This window comes from Phaseolus vulgaris, chromosome 10 (assembly GCF_051622355.1).
Source record: "Phaseolus vulgaris cultivar YP4 chromosome 10, ASM5162235v1, whole genome shotgun sequence".
NCBI lineage: Eukaryota > Viridiplantae > Streptophyta > Magnoliopsida > Fabales > Fabaceae > Phaseolus > Phaseolus vulgaris.
This window is the reverse complement of record NC_143507.1, coordinates 41,162,113-41,188,442: the sequence shown is the minus strand read 5'-3', so window position 1 is coordinate 41,188,442 and position 26,330 is coordinate 41,162,113. Positions and strand designations below refer to the sequence as shown.

The 26,330-nt window shown below is 27.5% G+C and overlaps 1 protein-coding gene across 2 annotated transcripts; it reads left to right on the top strand.

Moving 5' to 3' along the window:
* The first annotated feature begins 5,096 nt into the window (after nt 1-5,096).
* Nucleotides 5,097-10,592, top strand: LOC137819278 (putative L-gulonolactone oxidase 6). 2 transcript variants are annotated; one of them, XM_090296749.1, is made up of 5 exons: nt 5,139-5,220; nt 5,327-5,937; nt 8,557-8,812; nt 9,565-9,666; nt 9,765-10,592. In XM_090296749.1, the coding sequence occupies exons 2-5, from the start codon at nt 5,404-5,406 to the stop codon at nt 10,478-10,480; spliced, it is 1,608 nt and encodes a 535-aa protein (XP_090152875.1). In that variant the 5' UTR covers nt 5,139-5,220; nt 5,327-5,403; the 3' UTR covers nt 10,481-10,592. The 2 variants fall into 2 exon arrangements, with proteins under 2 accessions (XP_068479178.2, XP_090152875.1); XM_068623077.2 differs by having other exon boundaries at nt 5,097-5,937.
* The last annotated feature ends 15,738 nt before the right edge of the window (nt 10,593-26,330 follow it).

Below are 26,330 nucleotides of genomic sequence, written 5' to 3'. Positions count from 1 at the left end.
CTTCCTAGCCTTAGGACCATATATTGTAAGAAAAAAAATATTATTAGACATGTGTAGTGTATTCATTTAGCTTGATGAAAAAGATAGAAGTAAAAAAAACATAAAATGAGATTAAATTGATTATATAATAAAAAAATATAAAATTGAATTATTTTCTTACATATTATTCTAGATAACATTCACACTCTTCCTTAAATTTAAAAAATATTTTTTTTTTATATTTTCAATAAAAGATCCTAATTAGTTTTAAATAATACTTATATTTTTACGCTTTTAATACGTCATACTTGCCTCTTTGATTTTATTAAAAATAATTTATTACTAAATTTCAATAAAAAAATTAAAATATAAAAATTAGAAATGTTTTATATAAAAAATGAATTATTATTATATATTAATAATATATAAAATTATATTATTACTCAATTATGCATGGTCTTATAAAAATATAATTTTTTTTAAAAAACATATTATTTTAATATGAAATAAATAATTATAAAATATAGATTAAATTTATTGACTAAAAAATAAATAATATAATATTAATATAAACATAAATAAAATAAAGAAGGGTTACTTTGTTAATAAAATAAATATTTATTTAAATTTACGAAAATGTGAATGTGATACAATAAGATATTTTCCTAAATAAATATATATTTTTTATAATTAAATCATTATTTAAATTTTAGTTTTTGTAATTTTTTATTTAAGTTTAACATCGTTTTGTTATGAGTAAAAAAGATAAATAAATATGGGTTATTTAGGGATACTTCAACCATATTACAAAAAGACAAGTTAAATACCCTCGTAATCCTCAAAAAATATCTAAGATGATCAAAACATATCATAACAATTATCCAAAAAATCACCCAACCATCATCCATCCCACACAAGTGAACATGTGGAGTTGTATGACCGGCAACAGAAATCTCACACATTAGATACACAAAATTTCAGCATTAGAATCATATAGGAAAATTGAGAGAATTTTCTTCAAAGATTCACAATATCCCCTCCCTGGAGCATGTAACAAGGGTTTGTGATTGAGCATGGTTCTCCAGGCATATATTTTGCTATATGTGCTTTGCTTGGTTCTTACTTCATTTCATATATCAGCAACCAATGATGCTTCATTCCAAAAAACCAAAACAGAACCACCAATGTAGTTGTCCATGTATCTTGCATAGCCTCTTCGCAACCATGAAAACTCTGTTGCTTGGTGCAACCCCAACATGCACAACCATATTACAACAACTACAAAGTCCAAACTAGAATAGAGAAACCAACAGTGCTTCTTGTACCAACAAATCAACTTGCAAAGAATGTTATGGCTGAGCAAAACCTCGAAACCCATAAAAGAGCAAGTTCCAATTAACAACTTAAGATTAAGTTATTGTTTCAACTTCCAGAATGGTCCCTTAACTATGCTCATACCCCTCACCACAATCGTGCCCCAAAAAAATGTTGCAGAATCTCCACTATTGTTATGTCCCCTATTCTAATTATGCTTATTAGCTCCTAATTTCTTGGAATAGAGAATTTGATCACATCTGCAGCCATGTACCTTCCCTTCCCCTTAGCTAGGTCAAGTAAAATAGTACAAAAAAATACGAACAAACTACATGCACATTAGCACCCCGTTCTTGGATATGCTGCCTAACAAACAACTACTTTATGCTTTTCAAACAATGTAACAGACATAGGTTCCAATTCGAGAAGGAGAAAATAAAATACGACTGATTATGTTTCATGTACAACCATGCTTTCAGCTGTGCTATATACAAAATATCCTCCGCGTCTACCCTAGTATCCTTAAATACAATACTATTCCTATGGTATCATATACTTCTTATAATAGCAATTCATAGTCCTCTCCACACACGATTTTGTTTTTTATATAAGTGAAACCATGTGAAGAAAATATGGCTAACACTTTCATCCTCTTATAGACATAGAGGACATACCCTTGAATTTAGACTAATCCATCTACTTCCTAGACTTGTTCTTGTAGCCATTTTTCCCAAAATAACCCTCCAAGCCAATATTTACGCATTTGGTAGACCTTTAATTAACCAAAAAAGATGAAATTGTTCTGCACTAAGACTACTAATATTGTTTTGCAGGTAGGCATAGGTAGATTTTACTTAAAACACACCATCTTGTTCACCTACCCATAACCACCTATCAAAACTACCCATATTCAAGTTGACTATGTTAATTTCCTCCATAAGTTCATTATTCATGTATTTTTTCCCACGTGATTCTATTCCTTCTCCAAGATAGGTTCCATACACATTTTAGGTTTCCCCATTCTACAATTTCTTGTAAAGTTTTATTTGTACATGTAGATATGGAATATGGCCTTCGATATCTTTGCATAAGATTAATATCCCCTAACCATTTATCCTCCCCAAAACCTTACTTCAGTTCCTAAAGCAATTTTCCAATTCATGTTTTTCTCAAACCAATTGTCCTCTTTAGTCACTTTAATGAGGTCTTTCCACCACCAATATTGTTATTCCACTAGGTTTGTTACACTGTTCCTAATGCACTCATTCCCATACTTTGAAGCTAAAATTTCTCTCCATTTCTCCTATAATACCAATCCTCAACCCTATCTTCATTTGACAATTAAGGCCTCGTTAAATCTTATATTTTTAACTCATAATCCTCCTTGCTCTTTTTGTTTTGCAAATCTTCTCCCAACTAATCCAGACCATTTTCTTACCCTTTTGTCCCCAATACCATAAAAAATTCCTCTTTATTTTTGTTATATTTTGACATACCAAGAATGTAGCTTTAAAGAAAGACAAATAGAAGAGGAGTTTAACTCTCAAAATAGATTTAATCAAACAATTTTTTCCAACAAAATTAAATATTTTCCTTTCCATTTAAAAAGTTCAACATTTAGTCAGTAAAGATTCACAAAACTCTTTCCTCCAAGGATTAACCTGAGTATGTAATTTTCAAATATATAACATAGGTGCATGTTGTTTAAAAACATAATGAAAATAAATATTATTTATTAAAATATTAAATTATTAGAAATGAATGTTTTTTAATTAAAAGGAATGTACATGTTATTTTACCAAAACAAAGGATGAATAATTATTTTAAAACTAATAGATGTATGAATGTCATTTGAGATATTTCTTTTAAAAAATTAAAATTGTTAAAAGCAATTAAAAATTGTGAGTGTGCATAAATACAATTAATGTGTTTTATTACCCTTGAGTTCAAACTCAACCTATGACAAGATTGAAGGCAATAACAACACTTAATTCTAAGTTTACTTTTCTTATTTTGATTCTCAAGATAGGTGTATTTATGCTGTTAGATTCCAAGCCAAACCAATAAAAGATCACCATTTCAATACAATGCATATACTTCACTGCTTAAAAAACAACTTTTTCTTCTTCTTTTTATTTGTCTGTTCTTTTTTTTATTAGTCTTTTAAACATTTTATATGCTAATTAATAAATATAATGGTATTTTGTTTTAACAAAAAATTGATATTTTTATGATTTTTATTTTATTTTAATATCATAATATATAAATTAATTAAATATTTATTAAAAAATATTATAAAAATTGACTTTAATTATACCTTTTATGTGTCAGTTTTTTTTGGAGAAATTAAGAAATAGAAAAAATTATATAAAAATTGAAATTTGATAATAACAGTTAAATAGAAAAAAATTCAAAGAATAAAAAATTTATAAATAAAAAATAAAGATTATTTTAAATTTAAAATAATAAATATAAAAAATGAAAATGAAAAACTTCCAAAAAGTCAATAACTAATAAGAAGTAAATGACTTTTTTACCACTTCATTTAAATAGTAGAACTATATCAAGCGGTCCAAACAAATAAAAATAAATGCATCTTGACTTTAAAGAACTTACACAACCACAATTTTTGTTTTAATTCTCATAAAATTTAAATATTTTGTTTGTTATGTAAAAGAAATAAAAATATAATAAATTCTAAATAAGTCTAACTAAGAAAGTAAAATAATAAGATTCTTGAATTTTTAATTAAATTTGTTTCTCCTCGTTCTCCCATTTATTCAATAACAACAAAAAATTAGTAAACTTAGTTAAGTATATCACATGTATTTTTTTTGTGCCACCAAAATACGAAATTGAGTTTGAAGCAAGAAATACTCATTTGAAGCGGTGTCCGAGGAAGTTTCCTTGTTTTTCACTTTTTAATTTGCTTAACACCTTCATTTACTTCATTTCCAAAAATGAAAAATGTTAACATCCACACTCTTCTTTTTCCATCTTTTTATTTTCCTTTAATTTATTTTTTTCACATTATTTATTGAATTCATATTTTTCTACACTTTTATTTTATTTGAGTAACGATACACAAACATTATTATGAACACACATTTAACTTAGAGGTATTTTTCTTATTTATTGAACTCAACAAAATATAATTAGAGGTATTTTTGTAAAAAATAAAAAGTATACAAAATATTTTATATTAGATTTTATAAAAGGACAAAGTGTAACATTAAATTTGAATCTTATAAAAGGATCAGAATTTTTTTAAAGTCATAAATAAATATATATAAAAAATAATCATAGGTAATTCCTTACAGTCATGTATCTAAATATATGATTTTTCCAAAAGAATAAAATTTATCATCATTTAGATAATAAAATTTACAATTGAAGTTTTACCTTATTATTATTATAATAATATTATTATGTAAATTACCGAGAAGAAACTTCATTTTTAATTGAAAAACAAAACAACAAACATTTAAAATATTGTATTTAAGCTTTATTTTTTTAATATATTTTGTGAGGCAGTTTTTGTGGTGAAATTTATCCTTTTTTCTAATTGAGTTGGACACAACTTTACCAATTATTACTGCAATTTCAGGAATACGTTGGATTATATGAAAAAAATAATTTTTACTTTTATGATTTTTTTTCTTCTAAATATTAAAAAATTGACACTAAATATAAAAATAATTAGTAACATTTAATTATATTTAAAAATAGTCTTTTTCCAACATGCTGAAAGTTTTAAATACAATCACAACTATATTTTCTTCTATTTGTTTATCTTTCTAGATAATGAGTATCCATATATAAATGTCCACAAAACATTACTCTTTGTCTGTGTCCTTCCATCATTGCACCTTATTCTTGGATCTTGAGTGTATGTCTGTTTATCTCAGTGTTGAAGCTATAAATATGGTAAAATCAAGGTCACACAAATGTACAAGTTAAAAAATTTAACTAACCATGATGTTTCACAAAGCCTTCCCTTCAACTCTAGTCTTTCTTTTCTTCTGTGTTGCAGTGTTCTCGACTCCTCCAGAGGATCCAATCAAGTGTTCTTCAGGGAACACAACCTGCACCATCACAAACTCCTACGGCATGTTTCCCGATCGAAGCATCTGTCATGCCTCTAAAGTGCTGTACCCCACCACTGAGCAAGAGATTGTGTCAATGGTTGCATCAGCAGCCAGAAGCAAAAGCAAGATGAAAGTTGCCACCCGTTTTTCGCACAGCATCCCCAAGCTGGTGTGCCCAGAAGGCCAGAATGGGGTGCTGATAAGCACAAAATACCTGAACAAGATAGTGAAGGTTGATGTGGAAGCAAGGACAATGACTGTGGAGAGTGGCGTGACAATGAAGGATCTTATCAGTGAGGCTGCAAAGGCAGGGTTGGCCTTGCCATATGCACCATATTGGTGGGGTTTGACCATTGGGGGGCTCATGGGAAGTGGTGCACATGGAAGCACTTTGTGGGGGAAAGGAAGTTCTGTTCATGATTATGTGGTGAACCTTAGGATTGTTAGGCCTGCTTCTCCTCAAGAAGGTTATGCTAAGGTTGAGAGCCTCAATGAACAACATGAAGATCTCAATGCAGCCAAAGTCTCACTTGGGGTGCTTGGAGTTATTTCACAGGTAATTAACATTTTCTCTCTGATTTGTTAATTCATTGTTAACCTATCTTTTTTACCATGTTCTGCTGTTAGTGTTGTTGATGTTCTTTTTATATGCACAAACTAATGAAATCAGATTTAAACCTTAAACAATCACGTCCTTGATCCAAATTACAAAGCCAAGCTTTCTCTTGAAGGATGTGCTTAACTTTCTTCTGTATGTTGCCATAAAACACAAGAAGAAGAAAAAAAAATCAGTTTCATCCAACAGTTTAGTTCAAGTGTGAAACAGAGGACAGTAAAAAACTGTGAAATGCAGATTTTTTGTCGTTTATCAATAGTCATAATGGAGGAAATTCATTACATAATTATTATGACATTGACTAACATTACATTCCATCAGTATAAATAAATAAACAAATGCAACAGCAAATAAATGAATTGGCAAACTAGCGAGTGAGACAAGTGGAGTCTAAAACAGAAAATCCTACACTAACTTTATGGTGTTTTTTAAATTTGAAAATTAAGGATAAATTATATGATAAGTTGAGAACAAAATCAAAACATCAATTATTAAGGAAATAATAATTATCAAATTATACCGATATTGTATCCTATGTAATTAATTTAATAATAATAAAATAACATGATTAGTGAATTTCTACTTAATTATATTATAATTTAGAAAAAGAAAGTCTCCCATACTAGTATATATTTCTTATACATGAACTAATGTATACACCTAAAAGAATAAAATTTATTCTTCTTACCTGTTCTTACATACAATTTTCTTATAATTTTTCTTAATGAAACAAAATAAAATAAAAATATTCATAATTTTGAAATCATGAACCAAAGTATCCAGCTCACCTAGAATCTGAATTAAATTTCTTGTTCATCAATATCGTGTACCAACCACTAGAAGAGAAATGAGGAGTTATTTTGACAAATTGGTGATCTACATAGGCATAGGCTGATAAAATATTCTGATTCATTTGTTCCATTAGGTAGAAAACAAATAAAAGTTTGAAGTATATTTTTAGAATTACATATAGTACACAAATGTCTGAGATCCTCCTTTTTTAAATTACCCACCCATATCTTTATGCCCTCATGTAGTCAGCTATCACTAAATTCGAGGGCGCAACAAAAAGATAACAACAAAAATACAACAGATAAACAATGAATGTAGTTCAATTCGATAATTTTTCAATTTTTTTTGTTCAAATTTAAATTCAAATAGTTGACATTGGTTGGGTGGGAACCTGTCCCTATTTTTAATTATTACAGTACTTTAGACTGTTGGATCAATAAAGAAAAATTGTATAAATCTTCATATTATATATGTACTTTTTCATAAAATATAATTCTTAACATCTACAACATTTTAAACTTTTAAGTAAATTTTAAATTTACTCAACCTTATAAAATCAGTTTATAAATTTATAAGGTGAAATTTGTTTGAGAATTGTCAACTTGTGTAAGAGACTACATAGTATGAATAGTTTAATAGTGGTCCGATAATAGATAACCTAATAAATTTAACAAATTTTTATTATGATAGACTTTAAACTATTTTGATATCATATTTGAAGTGGATTTTAAGTTTTCAACCTTATAAATATTTATATTTTTAGTCTGATATATTTAACAATTGTGATAAAAAAAAGAGTATATGTTTTGAATGTTAGATGGAAAGACAAAACAATGATGCAACGTGATTTGTAATAACTAAGTGACTGTATAAGTATAAGGGCTATTAATTGAGCATTCAAATAAACGCCTGAAAATAACCATTATGGTTAATAATGTTCATAATTTCAATAAGAAAACTATTAATAGTCACAATTGGGAAAATCAGGATTCAAAAAGAACAATTGTTATTTGAAGGAATGGGACTTTCTGTTTCATCATCAGCATCTATTATATTTTATTGGTTACGTTTAAACTATGTTCTTTTCTTTGGACGCGATACATTATGCTCGTTAATTCAAATAACAAAATTGCTTATTTACAAGAACATACATCATCAACATTTTTTTAAAATTTTAGTAACGTTGTCTTTTTATGTGAACTCTTGTTAAAAATTGATAACATCGTGGGTTTGCTTTCGCATCTTTTTTGTGTATGTGGTGGTTTCACATGCTCTATAGTAAGATGTTAATATTTTAACTCTCAAAAGCATACAAAAGACTTTACAAATGGAAAAAACTTATTTGTGATAGTTGTCAGCCAAAAATGCGTAACCTGTATTTATGATAAGAGACACATGCGTTGTCGTAGAATCTGGCTTATATTCAAAGTTTTAACCCCATAAAGCAATATAACTAAACTCTTTATTTCTAATTCAAGTATGCTTGAAAGGGACTTCCTATTCACATTCCTTTGCATGAAAAGTTTAAAGCTTCACATCAAACACCATTTTACGAAGAAAAATACATCATGTAACTTTTTTTCTATAAACTTGCAAATTTCCATTACTGTTGAATTAAATGTTCATTGTTGGTTGAGAAAAGGAGGTATGCAATAAAGTTTTTGGTGTGGGAACATACATCATATAGACCATTATTATGTGAGAGGAATGAAATGCCCCATAATATATAGTATGATGATTGGTGATTTGGGTGGATTTATTTTTCAGATTACTCTAAAACTAGAAGGTAGCTTCAAGCGATCCATCACGTATGTGGCAAAAAATGATTCAGATTTGGGAGAAGAAGTTGGTGATTTTGGATATGAACATGAGTTTGGTGATATAACTTGGTACCCAAGTCAACAGAGGGCTGTGTACCGTGTTGATGATCGTGTTCCAATTAATGCATCGGGCAATGGTCTTTACGACTTTATCCCTTTCCGTCCCACTTCTTCTCTTGCATTAGCACTCCTAAGAACCACAGGTTTCCCAATCTTTTATTCAATTCACATTCTCAAACTTTTACACAATATTAGGTTATTAATGGATTGTAAGAAAAATATAAATTCTGAACAAACTTTTTCTTTTAAAAATAACACTTAATAGTCTAAACTTAAATCACACTCAATTTTGTAAATATTTATAAGGTGAGATTTGTATGTCGTTATCTCTAATTTACATGTGAGAAACAAGTGACATGATAGACCCAATATAAACACGCGTTTGGATAGGTTTTAAATGAGTCTAATATCATATTAAGAAGTAAATTTGTTGGATATCCCACATCGAACTAGAAATTAGAATATTTCATTGTATATAAGTGGGTGCAAACCTCATCCCATAAGCCGGTTTTATGAGGTTGAGTTAGGCTTAAAAGTCCATTTTGTAATATTGTATATGAGGTTGAGTGAGGCTTAAAGTTCACTTTATAATATGGTATGGTATCATAGCCATCCTAGTGAGTGTTTATTGGACATGTCACCCGCTATCGGACCACCCATAATATGTTATCTCATGCACGAGCTGTCATGCTCTACGTTGAGTATTTCATTGTATATAAGTGAGTGCAAACCTCACCCCATAAATCGGTTTTATGAGGTTGAGTTAGGCTTAAAGTACACTTTATAATAGAATTTAATCCTACTTCAGATTTATAAAATAAAGTTTGCATCCACTTATATAATATAACACGTTAACATATTTTTCATTTTGGTTTTTGATTTAATGGGGTAGCAGAAGATATTCAAGAATCTGCTGGTGATGCCGACGGGAAGTGCATAAATGCTAAGACCACAACGAATACCCTCATCACATCAGCATATGGACTTACAAACAATGGTACTATCTAAGTAAAAATATGACAGCAGTAATTTATAATATAACAAAGAATTGAATTTATGAAGCTAAAGTTTTTGGTTTACATTTGGTACTTGCAGGTATAATCTTCACTGGATACCCTGTGATTGGGTTTCAGAACCGGCTTCAGGCATCTGGGACATGCTTGGATAGTCTTAAAGATGCAAAGATCACAGCATGTGCCTGGGATTCCAGGGTGAAGGGAGAGTTTTTCCACCAAACCACATTCAGCATTGGTTTGTCAGTTGTAAAAGATTTCATTGAAGATGTGCAAAAGCTGGTTCGATTGGAGCCAAAGGGGTTGTGTGGCATAGAGCTTTACAATGGAATTCTGATGCGTTATGTGAAGGCTTCAAAGGCCTACTTGGGGAAGCAAGAGGATGCTTTAGACATCGATATCACATACTACCGTAGCAAGGACCCTATGACTCCTAGGCTCTATGAAGACATTCTTGAAGAGATTGAGCAACTTGGGATTTTCAAATATGGAGGGATACCTCATTGGGGTAAGAATAGGAACTTGGCATTTGAAGGAGCCATCAAGAAGTACAAAAATGCAGAGAAATTTTTGAAGGTTAAAGAGAAGTATGACAAAGAAGGGCTTTTCTCAAGTACGTGGACAGACCAAATTCTTGGGCTAAAAGATGGGTTGATAATAGTGAAGGATGGATGTGCTTTAGAAGGGTTGTGCATTTGCTCACAGGATAGTCATTGCAATCCAAGCAGAGGTTACTATTGCAGACCAGGAAAAGTTTACAAGGAAGCAAGGGTTTGTACTCATTTAAGATCCAAATGAGACTAAAGTTTACACAAAATCCATTTATACTATGTCATAAGTAATAATGTTTATTCATGTAATTTACATATTGCAAATAATATAATTAATAAAACACTGTGCTGGTTACAAAGTTGAAAGGTTAACAAAGTACAGAAAAACTAAGAAACCTGACTCTATCACTATAAGAAAATCATGAAATAGAAACTAATATTTAGAGTTAAAACTTGGTTGTTAATTAGATACCAATTTAGAAACTATTTAACAATAATATAAACTAATTTAGAAATCAATTTTTTATTTAGTTTCTAAAATGGTGTCTAATTTAGTTACTATTACAACTAATTATTTTGATATCTAAATATTAGTTTCTATTTCATGATTTTCTTGTATTGTGTATTTCAAAATACTTGGTTCTCCTACCAAAACATATTACTATGTATCTAAAGTAGTAGAATTTTTTTATTTAATTTAAATTTCATATACAACGGCTGAGCTACATCCACATCTAACAAGAAAAAAAAAAAACTATGATTTGAGAGAAAAAAATCTTAAAACCAAAATTTAATCAAATTAGATGGTCCTATACTTTGACATTTTTATTTGTATGCTCTTATCAAATAAAGAAAAAGTTAAAAAACGGCTCCAAACTTTATAATTTAGAGAAATAAATATTTTATATAAGTGAATAATAGTTTTGTTTCATATTATATACAATTTATAACTTTTAAAATATAAAATATTAATTATCTATATAACATAAATTTTCTCCTTTGAACTTATAAAAACTTGTTTACAGAATGAGCTGAGGAAAACTCTAAAGAAAAAAAGGAACATCCAACTGTAATTTCATATATTAAAAATAAAAATATTTTAGACCACTAAAAAAATTATTAAATAGTAACCAAATTTAAATATAAAAAATAAACTAAATTACATTAAAGACTAAAAAATGATTGGTATCTAAGTGGTTTCTATAATTAATAAAATCTTATAAAATTGCTTCTAAATTGTATCTAAATTAGTTACTTAGATTTTAGTTACTAATATTTTAGATTCTAAATTGGTTTCTAAAATATTAATAAAGACTATTTTAAAACATGAAGAAGTAAGTAGGTGAAATCTTGGTAGCTAATGGTTAGATACCAATATTAAAAAATATTTTATAATTTTGTATTTAATAATAAAAACTATTTTATATACTAATAATTTTTTTTAGTTTATAAAATAGTCTATAATCTAGTCACATAGTAACTAATTATGTTTGTTTCTAAAATTAATTTTTATTTAATGATTTTTTTTTAGTGAATATATAATTTTGAAAATATTTTAATCTTACAAATAATATATTATATATGACATGTTTAATACATTTAATTTGTTATGATTTAATACATTAATTATTATATTATATACAATACCATTTAATGTTATTTAATATGGTTAATGAATACTAATTAATTTTTAACAAATTATAATATTAAACTTTGGTAGCTAATATTTAAATACTAATATTAGAAATCATTTTATAATTTTTTATTAATAATAAAAATTAATTTAGATATTAATAATTTTTTTAATTTATAAAATATTTTTAATCTAGTGAAATAGTAACTAATTATTTAAATTTCTAAAATTAGTTTTTAGTTTTTATTTTAATGATTTTCTTGTAGTGGACATTTAATTTTAAAAATATTTTAATCTTACAAATAATATATTATATATGACATTTTAATACATTTTTTTTATATAAAAATTTTCATGTTATGTATCACTATGCTACTTCATGTCAACTAAGCTGACACCTCAAGTAACAACAATCATTTGTCATCACATGAAAAAAATATTATTAAAAAAAAATACAAAAATATGGAGGGACTAGACCAAAACCCATATGTTAACAAAAATGATACATAGTTAGACTATACCTATTAATTAAGAATTCTAAGAATAAACTAGAATGGAAGCCTATTATACTAATGAAATGATTCTCTTTGAATAAATCTTAAATTAATACATTTAATTTGTCATAATTTAATACATTAATTATTATTTATATACAGTATCATTTAATGTTATTTAATATGGTTAATCAATACTAATTAATGTTGAACAAATTATACTATTAAACTACTCGAGTATATTTGTTTGAATGTTCTAGTCATTGGAGATGGTGGCGGATATGTCTTCAACACAATTTTTTGCCTTATTCCTTATCATTTCAGGTTTGCAAATCTTCATATTTAACAACATTGAAATTATATAGTTGTTAAAACGGAGAAGTATCTATGGTTAAATATGTTTTTCATCATATTCTATAAATTAAAATTCTTTTTGTTTATAATCCAAATTTTGGACCATCTAGGTAGGAAACTATTGAAATTAGTCATTACCTCTATAATGAAAATTCGTTTATCACTTAAAAAAAAATTAATAATAACACATTCTAATAATCTCCTGACTACAAGTATTCAAGAGGTCTAAAGTTTGGAATTGGGACGAAAACCAATTTTGAATAAAAGTAAAATGATAAAAAATATATTTAATCCCTATTATAAAAGTAGTTATTATTATTATTATATATATATATATATATATAAACATAGGGTACATGATATATGTGTTGAATGAGAAAGAATATATACATAGATTGTTGAAAAAAGTGTTTCTCTCAACTTGATCAAGCTCATACTAAAATTTGATAATGTTTGAATATCTTGTTTTAGGTACCAGACGAGTCAGTCTCGGCCTAGGTGACCGATCACTCGAGTCAAAGGACATCTCAAGACATGCAATAAATGACAATAACAACCTTTACAATGACACTTAATTAGTCATAATTCGTATATCGAAATACGCAGGAGGTATCTCCGACAAATCAAGTACAAACTGATTAACTGAAAGATGACACAAATATTCTTTAGATATTCCAATATACCCATATACCAATATACATCCCTATTAATCAGGGATCATGAGGCACATCAGCAAATAACTGGAATTCGACCCATCATAACAAAGGTTCATGACCAACACTATAAATAAACTCTATGTGGAGGTTTAAGGTATGCTTTTATCAATTACCAACATACCCTTTTTACATAGAGTACTTACTTAATCATCAGATTGCCTTTTTTCAGGTCAATCCCGACTGAGCATCAACATTTGTGAAAGGAGACTCAAGAAGGAGTTAGAGGATCACCGACATGTCAGCAATTGTACGCTTAGTATTAAGCTATGTAGCACAAACACTGACACGGACACAAAGATACGTATAATCTCTAAAATGTAGGACACGGGGACATGAATCTATATATTATATAATTATGAATTATATAAATTGACAATAAAGATTTATGTGCACAAATATGTTTCAGATTATTTTTTGGAACAAAAATATGTTTTTCATGGCTGGTTCAAAAAAAATTGTTTCTTATTTTTATAATCATAATAAAAATTTATGCAATAAGTTTGAGTTTTTAGAAAATTAATGTATTTTTCCTTTTTAAAATGGTGTTAGAACCGTACTAGAATTTTTAGAAATCCAACAAATACTTTTTGAATTGGACACTTCACGAATACGTGTCCTACAAGTGTCATACGAGTGTCGGCATCCGATACGAGTATCCGACACCGACACGCCATTTAAGAGAAATGTATGAGCTTCGTAGGTACCAAGTACTATCTAGACCCTCTTTACCTATCCAATTACAGATTCAAAGTAATGAAAAATTAGAAAGGTTAATTGTATGCTTTTAAAATACTTGTTTCTCGTACCAAACATATATCTAAACTTGTTGAGACTCATATTTAATTTAAATTTTATATACAACTGCTGAATTACATCCACACGTGTAACAAGAAAAAGAAAAAACTATGATTTGAGAAAAAAAAATCCCAAAACCAAAATTTAATCAAATTAGATGGTCCTATACACTGTGAAGATTTTCACTCTAAAGATCCATTATTCTCTGCCTTTCTCTATGATTTAGTCATCAATCTTAGTGGGATTAGTTGAGAGTTGAGAAAATGTTTCTCTCAACTTGAAGCTCATACTAAATTTTGGAGTGGTTCCTATGTTTGAGGTAGAATTTCCTTCAGAATAAGAAATTTCAAGCAAGAGAAACTAACTTTAATTTTTAATAGTAACCTAGGCTAGAAAATCTAAATGTGGAGAATATTCAATTTCTCTTGTAGACATGTTGTTTGTTTATATATTGTGTTGTATTGTTTGTTTATATATATGGTTTAATCTTGTAAAAATATTATATTTGGATGGTTTAGTATTTAAGTGTTGTTTTTTTTTTATGTTAAATAAGATTTTGAGTGTTGTGGATTGCGTTTTAAATTATATTCTATGATGAAATTGATATGAAATTGAATTCATACATTTGGGATAATGTATAAACTGATGTTTGTTTGTGTAATAAGTATTGATGCCTATGTGGTAATAGAGATATCTGAACTTCACTGATGATCTAAATCACATAAACTAAGATATCAGGTGGTGAGAAGCTGATGGGGGTGTATATTATTAAAAATTATTTTCAGTAACTTACCCTTACTTTTTTGTTGTGTTGTGAACTGTGATAATGATATTATGTACATGAGCAGTGTGTCCTAGAAGGTTCTGAAAGGCTTTAGAGTTTTGTTTTTAACTATGAATTGTAAATATTTGCTATTTTATAAGTCCTAATAATGTATTAGGAATGTATTGAAAAATTCTAAACTTGTATACAAATACGTGGAACTTGTATTGTAATAGTCACTACAAGAAAAAATTAATAAATAGAAACCAATTTTAGATTAAAAAATAATTAGTTGTTATAGTGACTAAATTAGAGACCATTTTAGGGACTAAATAAATTTTTGGTTTCTAAATTAGTTTCTAATATTTTTAAATGGTTTCTAAATTGATATCTATTTTTTTTTAGTTTATAAAATTGTCTCTAATTTAGTTACTATTGTAATTAATTATTTTGGTGTCTAAAAATTGGTTTCATTTGATGATTTTCTTGTAATGAGTTAAATATATTTTTAGTGTTATATGACATGTTTAATACATTTAATTTGTTATTATTAATACATTAATTATTATATTTATATATCATTTGATGTTATTTAATATTTTTAATCAATACTAATCAATGTTAAACAAATTATACTATTAAACTGAGTACATTTGTGTGAAGGTTGTAGTCATTGGAGATGGTGGCGAATATGTCTTCAACACAATTTTTTGCCTTATTCCTTATCATTTCAGGTTTGCAAATCCTCTTATTTAACAACAGTGAAAAATCTATCATTAGGTTAAATATATTTTTCGTTTATATATTATAAATTAAAATTATTTTTTTTTATAATCAAATTTTAGATCCTATCATAAAAGTAGTTATCATATATATAAAAAAAAATATGGTACATGATGTATGTGTTGAATGAGAAAGAATATATAGATTGTGTGAATGCATCTTAATTAAGTTGTGTTTGTTCTGTATGCATGTGGTTGTTCTTTGCTAACCCTAGCAATGGTGTTGTTATTTTCAGCTGTTTCAGTGACCAGGGAAGTGGTTGGATTTAAAAAATGGTTATGTGAGCAGGTGGTGCAAAGAAGTGATTGTGACTTCAATGAGTGTGCATTCTTCTGTGAATATAAGTTCAAAACCAAGTTGATCTCCGCAGAGTGCATTGTTGCCCAGAGTTCTGATGTAGAATGTATGTGTTTCTATCGGTGTAATAAATAACTTTAATATATCAGCAATGTACCCAAATTTCTCATTTAACATTATATAAAATAAGATGTGACTTCACTCTTAGAAAATTCTCTGCATTAATAACACTTATATGGGATGTATTTAGTCAAGCTTTGTTAATTTTTTCTTTTAAAGTGAGTTGGAACATTTCCAATGGAACTGTTTTGAAAGAGTTGATTAATTGTTCTTTAAAATCTTTAACTTGGAAACATATGATTTGCGTTGCTTATAAGTAAGGTACAATTTAAGTAGATTTTAGTCAAACATATATTTGGTTGGAGAGATAATGAAAATTAATTAATACTTAATTTTGTATTATTGTTTATTTGCAATTTATGTAATACTCGTTATTTTTAATATTTTGCCAAAAAAAATGGTATTTGTGGTATTTTAAAATTTATTTTGTTTGTATATTATTATTTTAAAATTTCAATGCCAGTGAAATAAAATTTTGAAATTTAAATAATATAATTAATAAAACACTGTGCTGGTTACAAAGTTGAAAGATTAACAGTTATTATTCTATTTGAATTGAACTAGTTAGGGACCATTTAGCGAAAGTGAATTAAAATTTGTGACAACGGAAATATAAGGTTTCAATATACTACCCTTTTGAATTTTGGTGATACTTTATATTAAGAAGTAAATTTTAAGTCTAACTCAATTCCATAAAATCGACTCATGAGGTGAGGTTAGCCTTTTGCCATTTCGGGTGTTGAATGACATCGGCAAGTCTCACAGGTTCTGATTCTGCAAAAAAAGCAAAGTGAATCAAATCTCCATTGTCATCAACTTCATTATCAAGATTTACTTTGCAATCTTGAAGATGTACAGGTTGTCACTGCTGCCTTCTTGGTCGCTCCATCATAGTTACAATTGGAATTGCAACTTCAGGTTGAACTATAGGTGCTTCAAGAGTGACTCCATTTTCCACATCATCGTTCAAAACGCAAATATATCGTTTTTTCGAATCCATTTCAGTTGCTGCATTCCATTGTCATTCCTCATCTTCGGCAAATGTAACATCATCACGACTACGACTGATAATCCCCTTCTTTGTCATTGGATTGTACAGTTTGTATCCCCATGCTTATATCCAATGAAAATGGTCTTCATTGCCTTATCATCCAACTTTAATCTTGCTGCCTTGGGAACATGAGCATAAGTAATTGACCCAAATACCTTCAAGTGCTGCACATTGGGTTTGAATCCACTTCATGCCTCAATTGGAGTTGTGTTAGGAACACTCTGAGTGGGTGATCTGTTTATCAAATATATCGCACATGTTACGGCCTCAGCCCAAAAATAATTTGGCATACCTTTCGCTTTAAGTATGCTCCTCGCCATGTCCATGATTGTTCTATTCTTTCTCTCAGCAACTCCGTTGTGTTGAGGTGTGTAGGGGCAAGTTATGTTATGTTGCAACTCAAGTTCTTCACAGTGCCTCTTGAATTCATTAACTTGTACTCACCTCCTCCATCACTATGCACCATCTTAATTTGTTTGCCACTCTCTCTTTCAACAAATGCTTTAAATATTTTAAAGCAGTGGAATACCTCATCCTTGCTTTTCAATACATAAATCCAGGTTTTCCTTGAAAAATCATCAATAAAGGTTAAAAAATACTTATTACCTCCAACTGATGATATGTTCATCGGGCCACAAACATCTGTATAAACAAGCTCCAAAGGAAATTTTTTGCACGCCAAGGCTCCTTAACAAATGGTATACTGTGATTCTTTCCAAAAATGCAAGTCTCACAATTGATCAGGGTGATGAATATGGGGTAAACCATTCACTAAATTTCTTTTGGAAAGATTTTTCAAACTCTGAAAATTTAAGTGCCCAAAGCGTAAATGTCATAACCACGATTCATTATTCACTATTGCATTCAAGCACTTGAAATCACCCATATGAATATCTGTTGGAAACATGCGGTTTGTTGATAAAAAGGTTTTAAGAATCAAATTACCTTTTTTATCAAAAATTGAGAATTTATTTTCAACTATGTGCATCACGTAACCCTTTTCGGTCAGTTGTCCCACACTCAACATATTACTTTTCATATCAGGTACATAAAAAACATCATAGATGTACCTGTGATCACCATTCTTCAATGTAATAATAATTCGCCCTTTTCCAATCACCGGAACGAACCTGCCATCGCCGAATTTCACTTTTGTGCGAAATGAGTCATCCAAATCTGCAAATAGCTCTTTCTAACCACACAGATGATTCGTGCAACCTGTATCCAAATACCAAGTCTGGTTGTTTGGATTTTCATTTGATGTGGTTGTCATTAATACTTCATGATCTTCTTCATCTTGTTCGTGATTACTATCTTCTTGAGCACAATTGGAAGCATGATTATTACCTTTTGATCTGCACTCATCTGCATAATGGCCACATTTATGGCAATTATAACACTCAACATTTGATTTATTATAAATTCCTCCACGACCACGCTCCCCGCGCCAAGCGCCTCCATGATTCTAGCCACCACGACCTTTGCTGAAATAGCTACCATGTTTATGATAGGAGCTACCAATTGAGGATTGTGCTTCTAAAGCCTGTTCAATTGGTTTTTCAATCTTATTGTCATTCATCCGCTACTCATGCGGCAACAACATGATCAAATCTGGAAGTTAAAGATCTCAAAATCTTTTCCACCTTTGCCTGCTCCGAATGTGTTTCACCATTGGTCTTCATCTGATTTGTCAAGGCAAGAACTTTATTTATATAGACATCAATAGTCTCTGTGGTTTCCATCTGCAACAATTCATATTGGTGTCTTAGGGTTTGAAGACGCACCCTTTTGATCTTATCATCACCTTTATAATTGGTTGACAAAATTGTCCAAGCCTCACTGACAGTTGTTGCTCCTTCTATCTGCTCAAACATCTCGTCATTCATCCCTTGATGGATGAGATACAAAGCCTTATTGTTCTTCTTCTTCTGATCACGATGTGCTACTCGTTGCACCTCAGTTGCATTAGCAGCTAATGCAAACACTCCACTCTCAACAACATCCCTATCCTTGAAAAAAATTACAATCGGTGGTGTGTGCAGATCAACATTCTAAGCGTATATTAAAGATGACTATTATTTTGATACGGATAAAAAGATACTTTCAATTTACATCTCATTATATTATTATTTTAATCATTAGATACATAATTTCCAAGATATTAATTATTGCATAATTAGTTACATATTTCACCTTATTAGTAATTATAAATACTTGATGACAAGATATTTTCCTAATATCAGCAATATCACGGTGTACCCTTTTACATGATATCACGGTATGAGTTAAAGGAAATTAATAATTTTAATGATATAAACATTTCCCGAATTAACGAAGAATATAATCAAGTCAATAATTTGTCACTAACCTCTCCCCTATATCAAGTTATAAAACCCTGAATGTACTTGAAAAATGATCTCTTCAAGTATATTTGTATTAGGTTTTAGTTATTGGCAATGGTGGCTAAGATGTCTTCCACACAATATTTTTCCTTATTCCTCATCATTTCAGGTATTTAAATGAAGATCTCTCTGTTTCTGATAACCTCTTTGATATTTGTTTTGAATTGAAAAAGTTTGATTTTGATTTGATGTTTGCAGAAGTTTTGATAATTTGGTGTTGTGGTTTTTGTAGTTATTTCAATGAGAAGTGCAGTGGTGGTTGTAGAGGGTGGTTTATGTGAGAAAGTTGAGCTAACAGAGCATTGCGGGTTTATTGATTGTCCACAGGTTTGTCGAGATGTGTATCAACAAAACTTTGCTTCCGGAGAATGCGTTATTGGTCCCTCTAACTACCCTCAGTGTGTCTGCTTCTATTACTGTTTCACCACTCATCTACCTAAGATTCCCAATTAGTTAACCCTTCTTACCTTTTCTTTCATGCTTGTTTAACAAGCTTTCAAATAAAACTTTTTTTTATTTATTTTCAGTGTTACAACAAAGAGTCCATGAAAAAAATCTTTTATAATAAAAATAATATTTTATTAAAAAATAAAATTTAAATTTAATTATAAAATAAGGTTAAGTTTGTACCAATTTATATATTATGAAATATTTTTATCATATCCGAGTTTAAAGAGAACTTTCAAGAGGATAAGGAAGAGAGAAAATTTATGATGAAACGCAGAAATCATATTGAAAAACAACAGTTGAGTTCAAAATGACCAAATTATAAATTTTATAATTAAATTCGAAATTCAAACACGCTCCAATCACCTACTTAAAAAATATCAAATAGATGTTTAATAAAATCAGAAGATTAAATTCAAATCCGCTCCAAGCAATTGCTCCATGATAACTAACCATGATAAAATGACGGGATGTATAAAATAAAATAATAAAATAAAAATTGATATAAAGATAAAATTGAGAAAAAAAATATAGACCAAAAATCACTTATAAAAAAATCCACTGTTTCTATAAGTAAAAATACCATTTTTAGTAATATCATAATTAGTATATTATACATAAAATCAAATTATAAAAATAAAATATAATCTATAGTCTGTAAGGCACAGTAAAAATAAATAAAGGAAAGTAATAGAATTCACTTATCCTTTCTCTCTCCCTCTTCCTTCTCTTTTCAACTTTTCTTCCTTCTCTTACCTCATCTATTACAAAATCTGATTATGTCTTGTTGTAGTTGAGGAGTCAGGATACATTTTTACTTGATCAATTTTTCAAACAAAATAAGTTCATTTTTACTCTAAAGATTTCTTATTCTCTGTTTTTCTCTATTATTTAGTCATTAATCTTATTGGGACCAGTTGAAAAAAAGTGTTTCTCTCAACTTGATCAAACTCATATTAAAATTTGGCAATGTTTGAATATCTTGTTTTAGGTACCGGACAAACCTGTCTCGACCTAGGTGACCGACCGCCCGAGTCAAAGGACATCTCAAGAAATGCAATAAATGATCGTAACAACAATTACAATGACACTTAATGGGTCATAATTCGTATCACTGACAAACAAGGTCAATCCTGACTGAGTATCAACATTTGTGGAAGAAAACTCAAGAAGGAGTTAGAGGATCACTCACAAATCAACAATTATACAATTAGTCTCAAGTACTATTTAGGTCATTTTTACCTATACAGGTACAATTTCAAAGTAATAAAAAATTAGGAAGGTTAATTGTAGGCTCAATTCCCTATCTAGCATCATTTACACTTTTATTTCCCCATCTAGCACTCTTTTGTTTTTATTTCCCTATCTAGCACCCTTTTGTTTTTATTTCCCTATCTAACACTCTTTTATTTTTTATTTCCCTATCTAGCACCATTTCAAAAATAAATAAATAAACAAATAATAATTTTTTTATATAATTTTAATTTTGAATGCATTAAAAAATAAATATTTTTAATGTTTAAAATAGTTAGAAATATAATTAATGAATAAAAAAATGAGTTTTTACAAAATAAAAAGAAAAACGTAATAAATTTAAAATGTTTAGTTTAAAAATTATTTTTTTTAATAATGAAGAAAATACAAAATTAAAATCTACAACAACATAAAAGTTGAATCTATAAACATAAATTAGTATTTATTTTTATTATTATTAATGATGTAATCATGAAGTAAAAAATATAAGACATATAATTATAAAAAAAACCAATCTGAATAAGGACTGATATGGACATAAGAGAACAACATGACCGAACAAAAAAAATGTTCATATTGTCGACCATCAGGACACACATAAAGAACATGTTCCAACATTACTGGATTGTGCACTTCTCGTCATTAATTATGTTTCATTTCGCACAAACTATTTAGTGTACCATTGAAGAAAATATCAAATGAATGATCATCTTTCATTTATTTTTTCTTTTTATGATTAACATATACTTATTTGGTATCGCCTTATATCTCTTATATTTATCTTATTTTTTTATATCTTTTATCTTTATCTTATTTTGTTTTTCCTTTATTTTATATCTTTTATGTTTTTAGTTATTATTTTTTTCTGTCATTCTTTATTTATTTCTGTTTTTTGTTTTTATTTTATTGTTGTTGTTTTTATTTTCTAGACTTATTTATTTTTGCATTTTTTTTCTTCTCATTTTTAAGCATTAAGGGTAACATTTGCATTAGTTTTTTTTTAGAATTTTGCATTTAAGGTAAACACTTCAATATTACGTATGTGTCCGCTATTAATTAATACTAATTGACTTTTTTTTTTTGTATAATTATGTCCTGTAATTTTTACTTGAAATTAACATGATTACATCATCAATAATAATAAAAATAAATACTAATTTATGTTTATAGATTCAAGTTTTATGTTGTTGTAGATTTTAATTTTTTATTTTCTTCATTCTTAAAAAAATAATTTTTAAACTAAACATTTTAAATTTTTTTTTTTTTTTATTTTTATTTTGTAAAAACTCATTTCTTTATTCATTAATTATATTTCTAACTATTTTAAACATTAAAAATATTTTTTTTAATGCATTCAAAATTAAAATTATAAAAAAATTATTATTTATTTATTTATGAAATGGTGCTAGATAGGAAAATAAAAAATAAAAGAGTGCTAGATAGGGAAATAAAAACAAAAAGGTGTTAGATAGGGAAATAAAAACAAAAATGTGTTAGATGGAGAAATAAAAGTGTAAATGGTGCTAAATAAAAAATTGAGCCGTTAATTGTATGCTTTTAAAATACTTAGTTTCTCATACCAAACATATATCTAAACTTGTTGAGATTCATATATTTAATTTAAATTTTATATACAACGGCTGAACTACATCCCCGAGTAACAAGAAAAACAAAAAACTATGATTTGAGGAAAAAAAATCCCAAAACCAAAATTTAATCAAATTAGATAGTCCTATACACGATGACATTTTTATTTGTATGATCTTACCAAAGAAAAGAAAAAAAGTTAAAAAACGACTCCAAACTTTATAATTTTGAGAAATAAAAAAAATTATGTAATTGAATAATAATTTTTTTTCATATTATATACAAGTTATTTAACTTTAAAATTATAATATTAATTATCTATATGACATAAATTTTCTCCTTTGAATGATATTGTATGATGCATATGGTATGTAATTGAATTCATACATTTGGGATAATGTGTGGACTGATGTTTGTTTGTGTACTAAGTATTAATGCACATGTGGTAACAGATATCTTCGAACTTCATTAATGATCTAAGTCACATAAACTAAGATATCAAATGGTGAAAAACTAATGTGAGAGTTCATGCACATCGTGACAAATGAGATGCATGACTTGGGTTGTATTGAACTTACCCTTATCATTTCTCTTGGATTCGCTGATAATCTTTGGATCAGGTGTTAGTTTCTGGTAGGACTTACTTAATATGAAAGACGTTAGTTGTTATTATGTTTGTTGAATATCCTGGATATGTAGATGCATGTGATATTTATGTGATCGTTTTTATGTTGGGTTTTGAATAAGATTGAATAATTGATAAATTATTTGGTTTCCTCTCTTTTGATTGAACTGTGTGTATTATAAAAATTTATTTTCACTAACTTACCTTTACTTTTTTTGTTGTGTTGTGAACTGCGGTAATGGTACTATGTACACAAACACAAACACAAACACATATATGTGCCAAAGGTTCTAGAAAGCTTTAGAGTTTTGTTTTGAATTATGAATTGTAAATGTTTGATTTTTATAAGTCCTAATATGTATTAGAAATGTTTTGAAAAAATCTAAACTTGTATACAAATAGGTAGAACTTATCCTAATAGTTAAATGTATTTTTGAGTGTTATATAGCATGTTTAATACATTTAATTTGTTATTATTAATACATTAATTATTATATTTATATACAGTATCATTTAATGTTATTTAATATTTTTAATCAATACTAATTAAAGTTGAGCAAATTTTATACTATTAAAGTGAGTATATTTGTTTGAAGGTTGTAGTCATTGGAAATGGTGGCGAATATGTCTTCAACACAATTTTTTTGCCTTATTCCTTATCATTTCAGGTTTGCAAATCCTCTTATTTAACAGTGAAATTATATAGCTGTTAAACAGTAATCTATCTATTAGGTTAAATATGTTTTTTTTTATATACCATAAAATAAATTTATTTTTGTTTATAATACAAATATTATATCCTATTATAAAAGTAGTTATCATATATATATAAAAAAAATATGGTACATGACATATGTGTTGAATGAGAAAGAATATATAGATTTTGAATGCATCTTAATTAAATTGTGTTTGTTCTGCATGCATGTGTTGTTCTTTGCTAACCTTGGCAATGGTGTTGTTATTTTCAGCTGTTTCAGTGAGCAGGGAAGTGGTTGGATTTAAACACAGGATGTGTGAACTGACGCTGCCTGCACTTGTTTGTCGCTTGAAGGACTGTGCATTCTTCTGTAAACATAGGTTCAAAACCAAGTTCATCTCTGCACAGTGCTTTGTTGCTGAGGATCCTCATGAAGAATGTACTTGTTTCTATAAGTGTTAAGAGTAATCAGTAATAAATTACTTTAATGTATCATCAATGTATCCAAACTTCTCATTTAACATTATATAAAATAAGAAGTCACTTCATTGTCAGAAAATTCTCTGCATTGAAACACTTGGAAGTGTGTTGGAACATTTTAAATGAAAGTGATTTGAAATAGTTGATTAATTGTAAGTAGTTCATTTATATATTAATTTAAAAATTATTTTATAATATTTCATTAATAATAGAAATTATATTAGATATTAATAATTTTTAATCTCTAAATTAATATTTAATTTAATCAATATAATAATTATTTTATTTTTTTAAAATTTAATTATTATTTAATGTAAGTTTTTATTTTATTTTACTTTTAGTCACAATTGAAAAGATAGTTATGATATTTAGATGATTTTTACTAGCTTTTCCAACCTATTTTTAACATTTTCTCTAAATAATATTGGATTCGATTTATTTTTGTCTAAATGATTGGATTGGATTTTTTAAAAATAGAGTTGAATTTTTCTGTAAAAAATAAAATAAATAAAATAAGATATGTAATTATGACCGGTGAAATTTAAGAAGAAAAAAAAAAGAAATGTAATAATGGTCACTCAAGTTTAAAAAAATACAAAAATATTGTTAGACATCATATAAATACCGATAACAATTAACTAATTTTAAAAAAATAGTATATAATGAGATTATATATATTACGAACATATTTATATTAAATATGTGAATCATTTTCAATTATGTATAAATAAATAATATAATTTATTAAATTAAAGAAAGATTCATATTAAATATATTATACTATAAATTAATAAATTTCAATTTTTTTATTTTAAAGTGGTTACTTACATCTATTATAATAAATATATATATATATATAACCAATATAAAAAGTTCATTATCTTTATCAATTTCAAATAAACAAATAAATATATCTCTAACAATAATTATATATAAAAATATAGATACTTAATAGAACATATAAATTATTATATAAATACATCATATATTTCTTGAAATTAAAAAAAAATATTTTACTTCAACGATTTCTCTTCACTTAACTAATAAAACTTTAAAAGCAAAGATTATGTGTTTGAACCAATTTGGAAGAGTCCGTCGAAAACGATCACGATGTGGGTTTTAAATCAATGAAGGTGAAATGATGAGAAAAGAGAGAAAGAAAATAAGAAAAAGTGATTAGATTTGATGGATGAAAGAGAAAATAATGTTCAGAAGATAGAGAGAAAAAAAGTGTAGTATTAGAAACCTATTTTCTGCACAAATTGTTACTTGAAAATTATAAAAAATGGAAATAGTACAATATAATTCATATTGCATTTATTAATTACAATTCACATTAATAATAACTCTATAATTAGGGATTCTATAACTGATTATTGGGTCTATTTTTTATTTTTAAATATTTAAAATATAATAATAATATATAAAAATAAATAATTAAATAAAGAAATTATAATTAAAAAAATATGTTATTATTTTCTTAAAATATTTTATTATTTTCTTAAAATATTTTATTATTTCTTCAAATGAATCATCATTATTTTTATTCATTTTTTTCTTCAAATAAATCATTACTATTTTTATTTAATTTTTAATTTT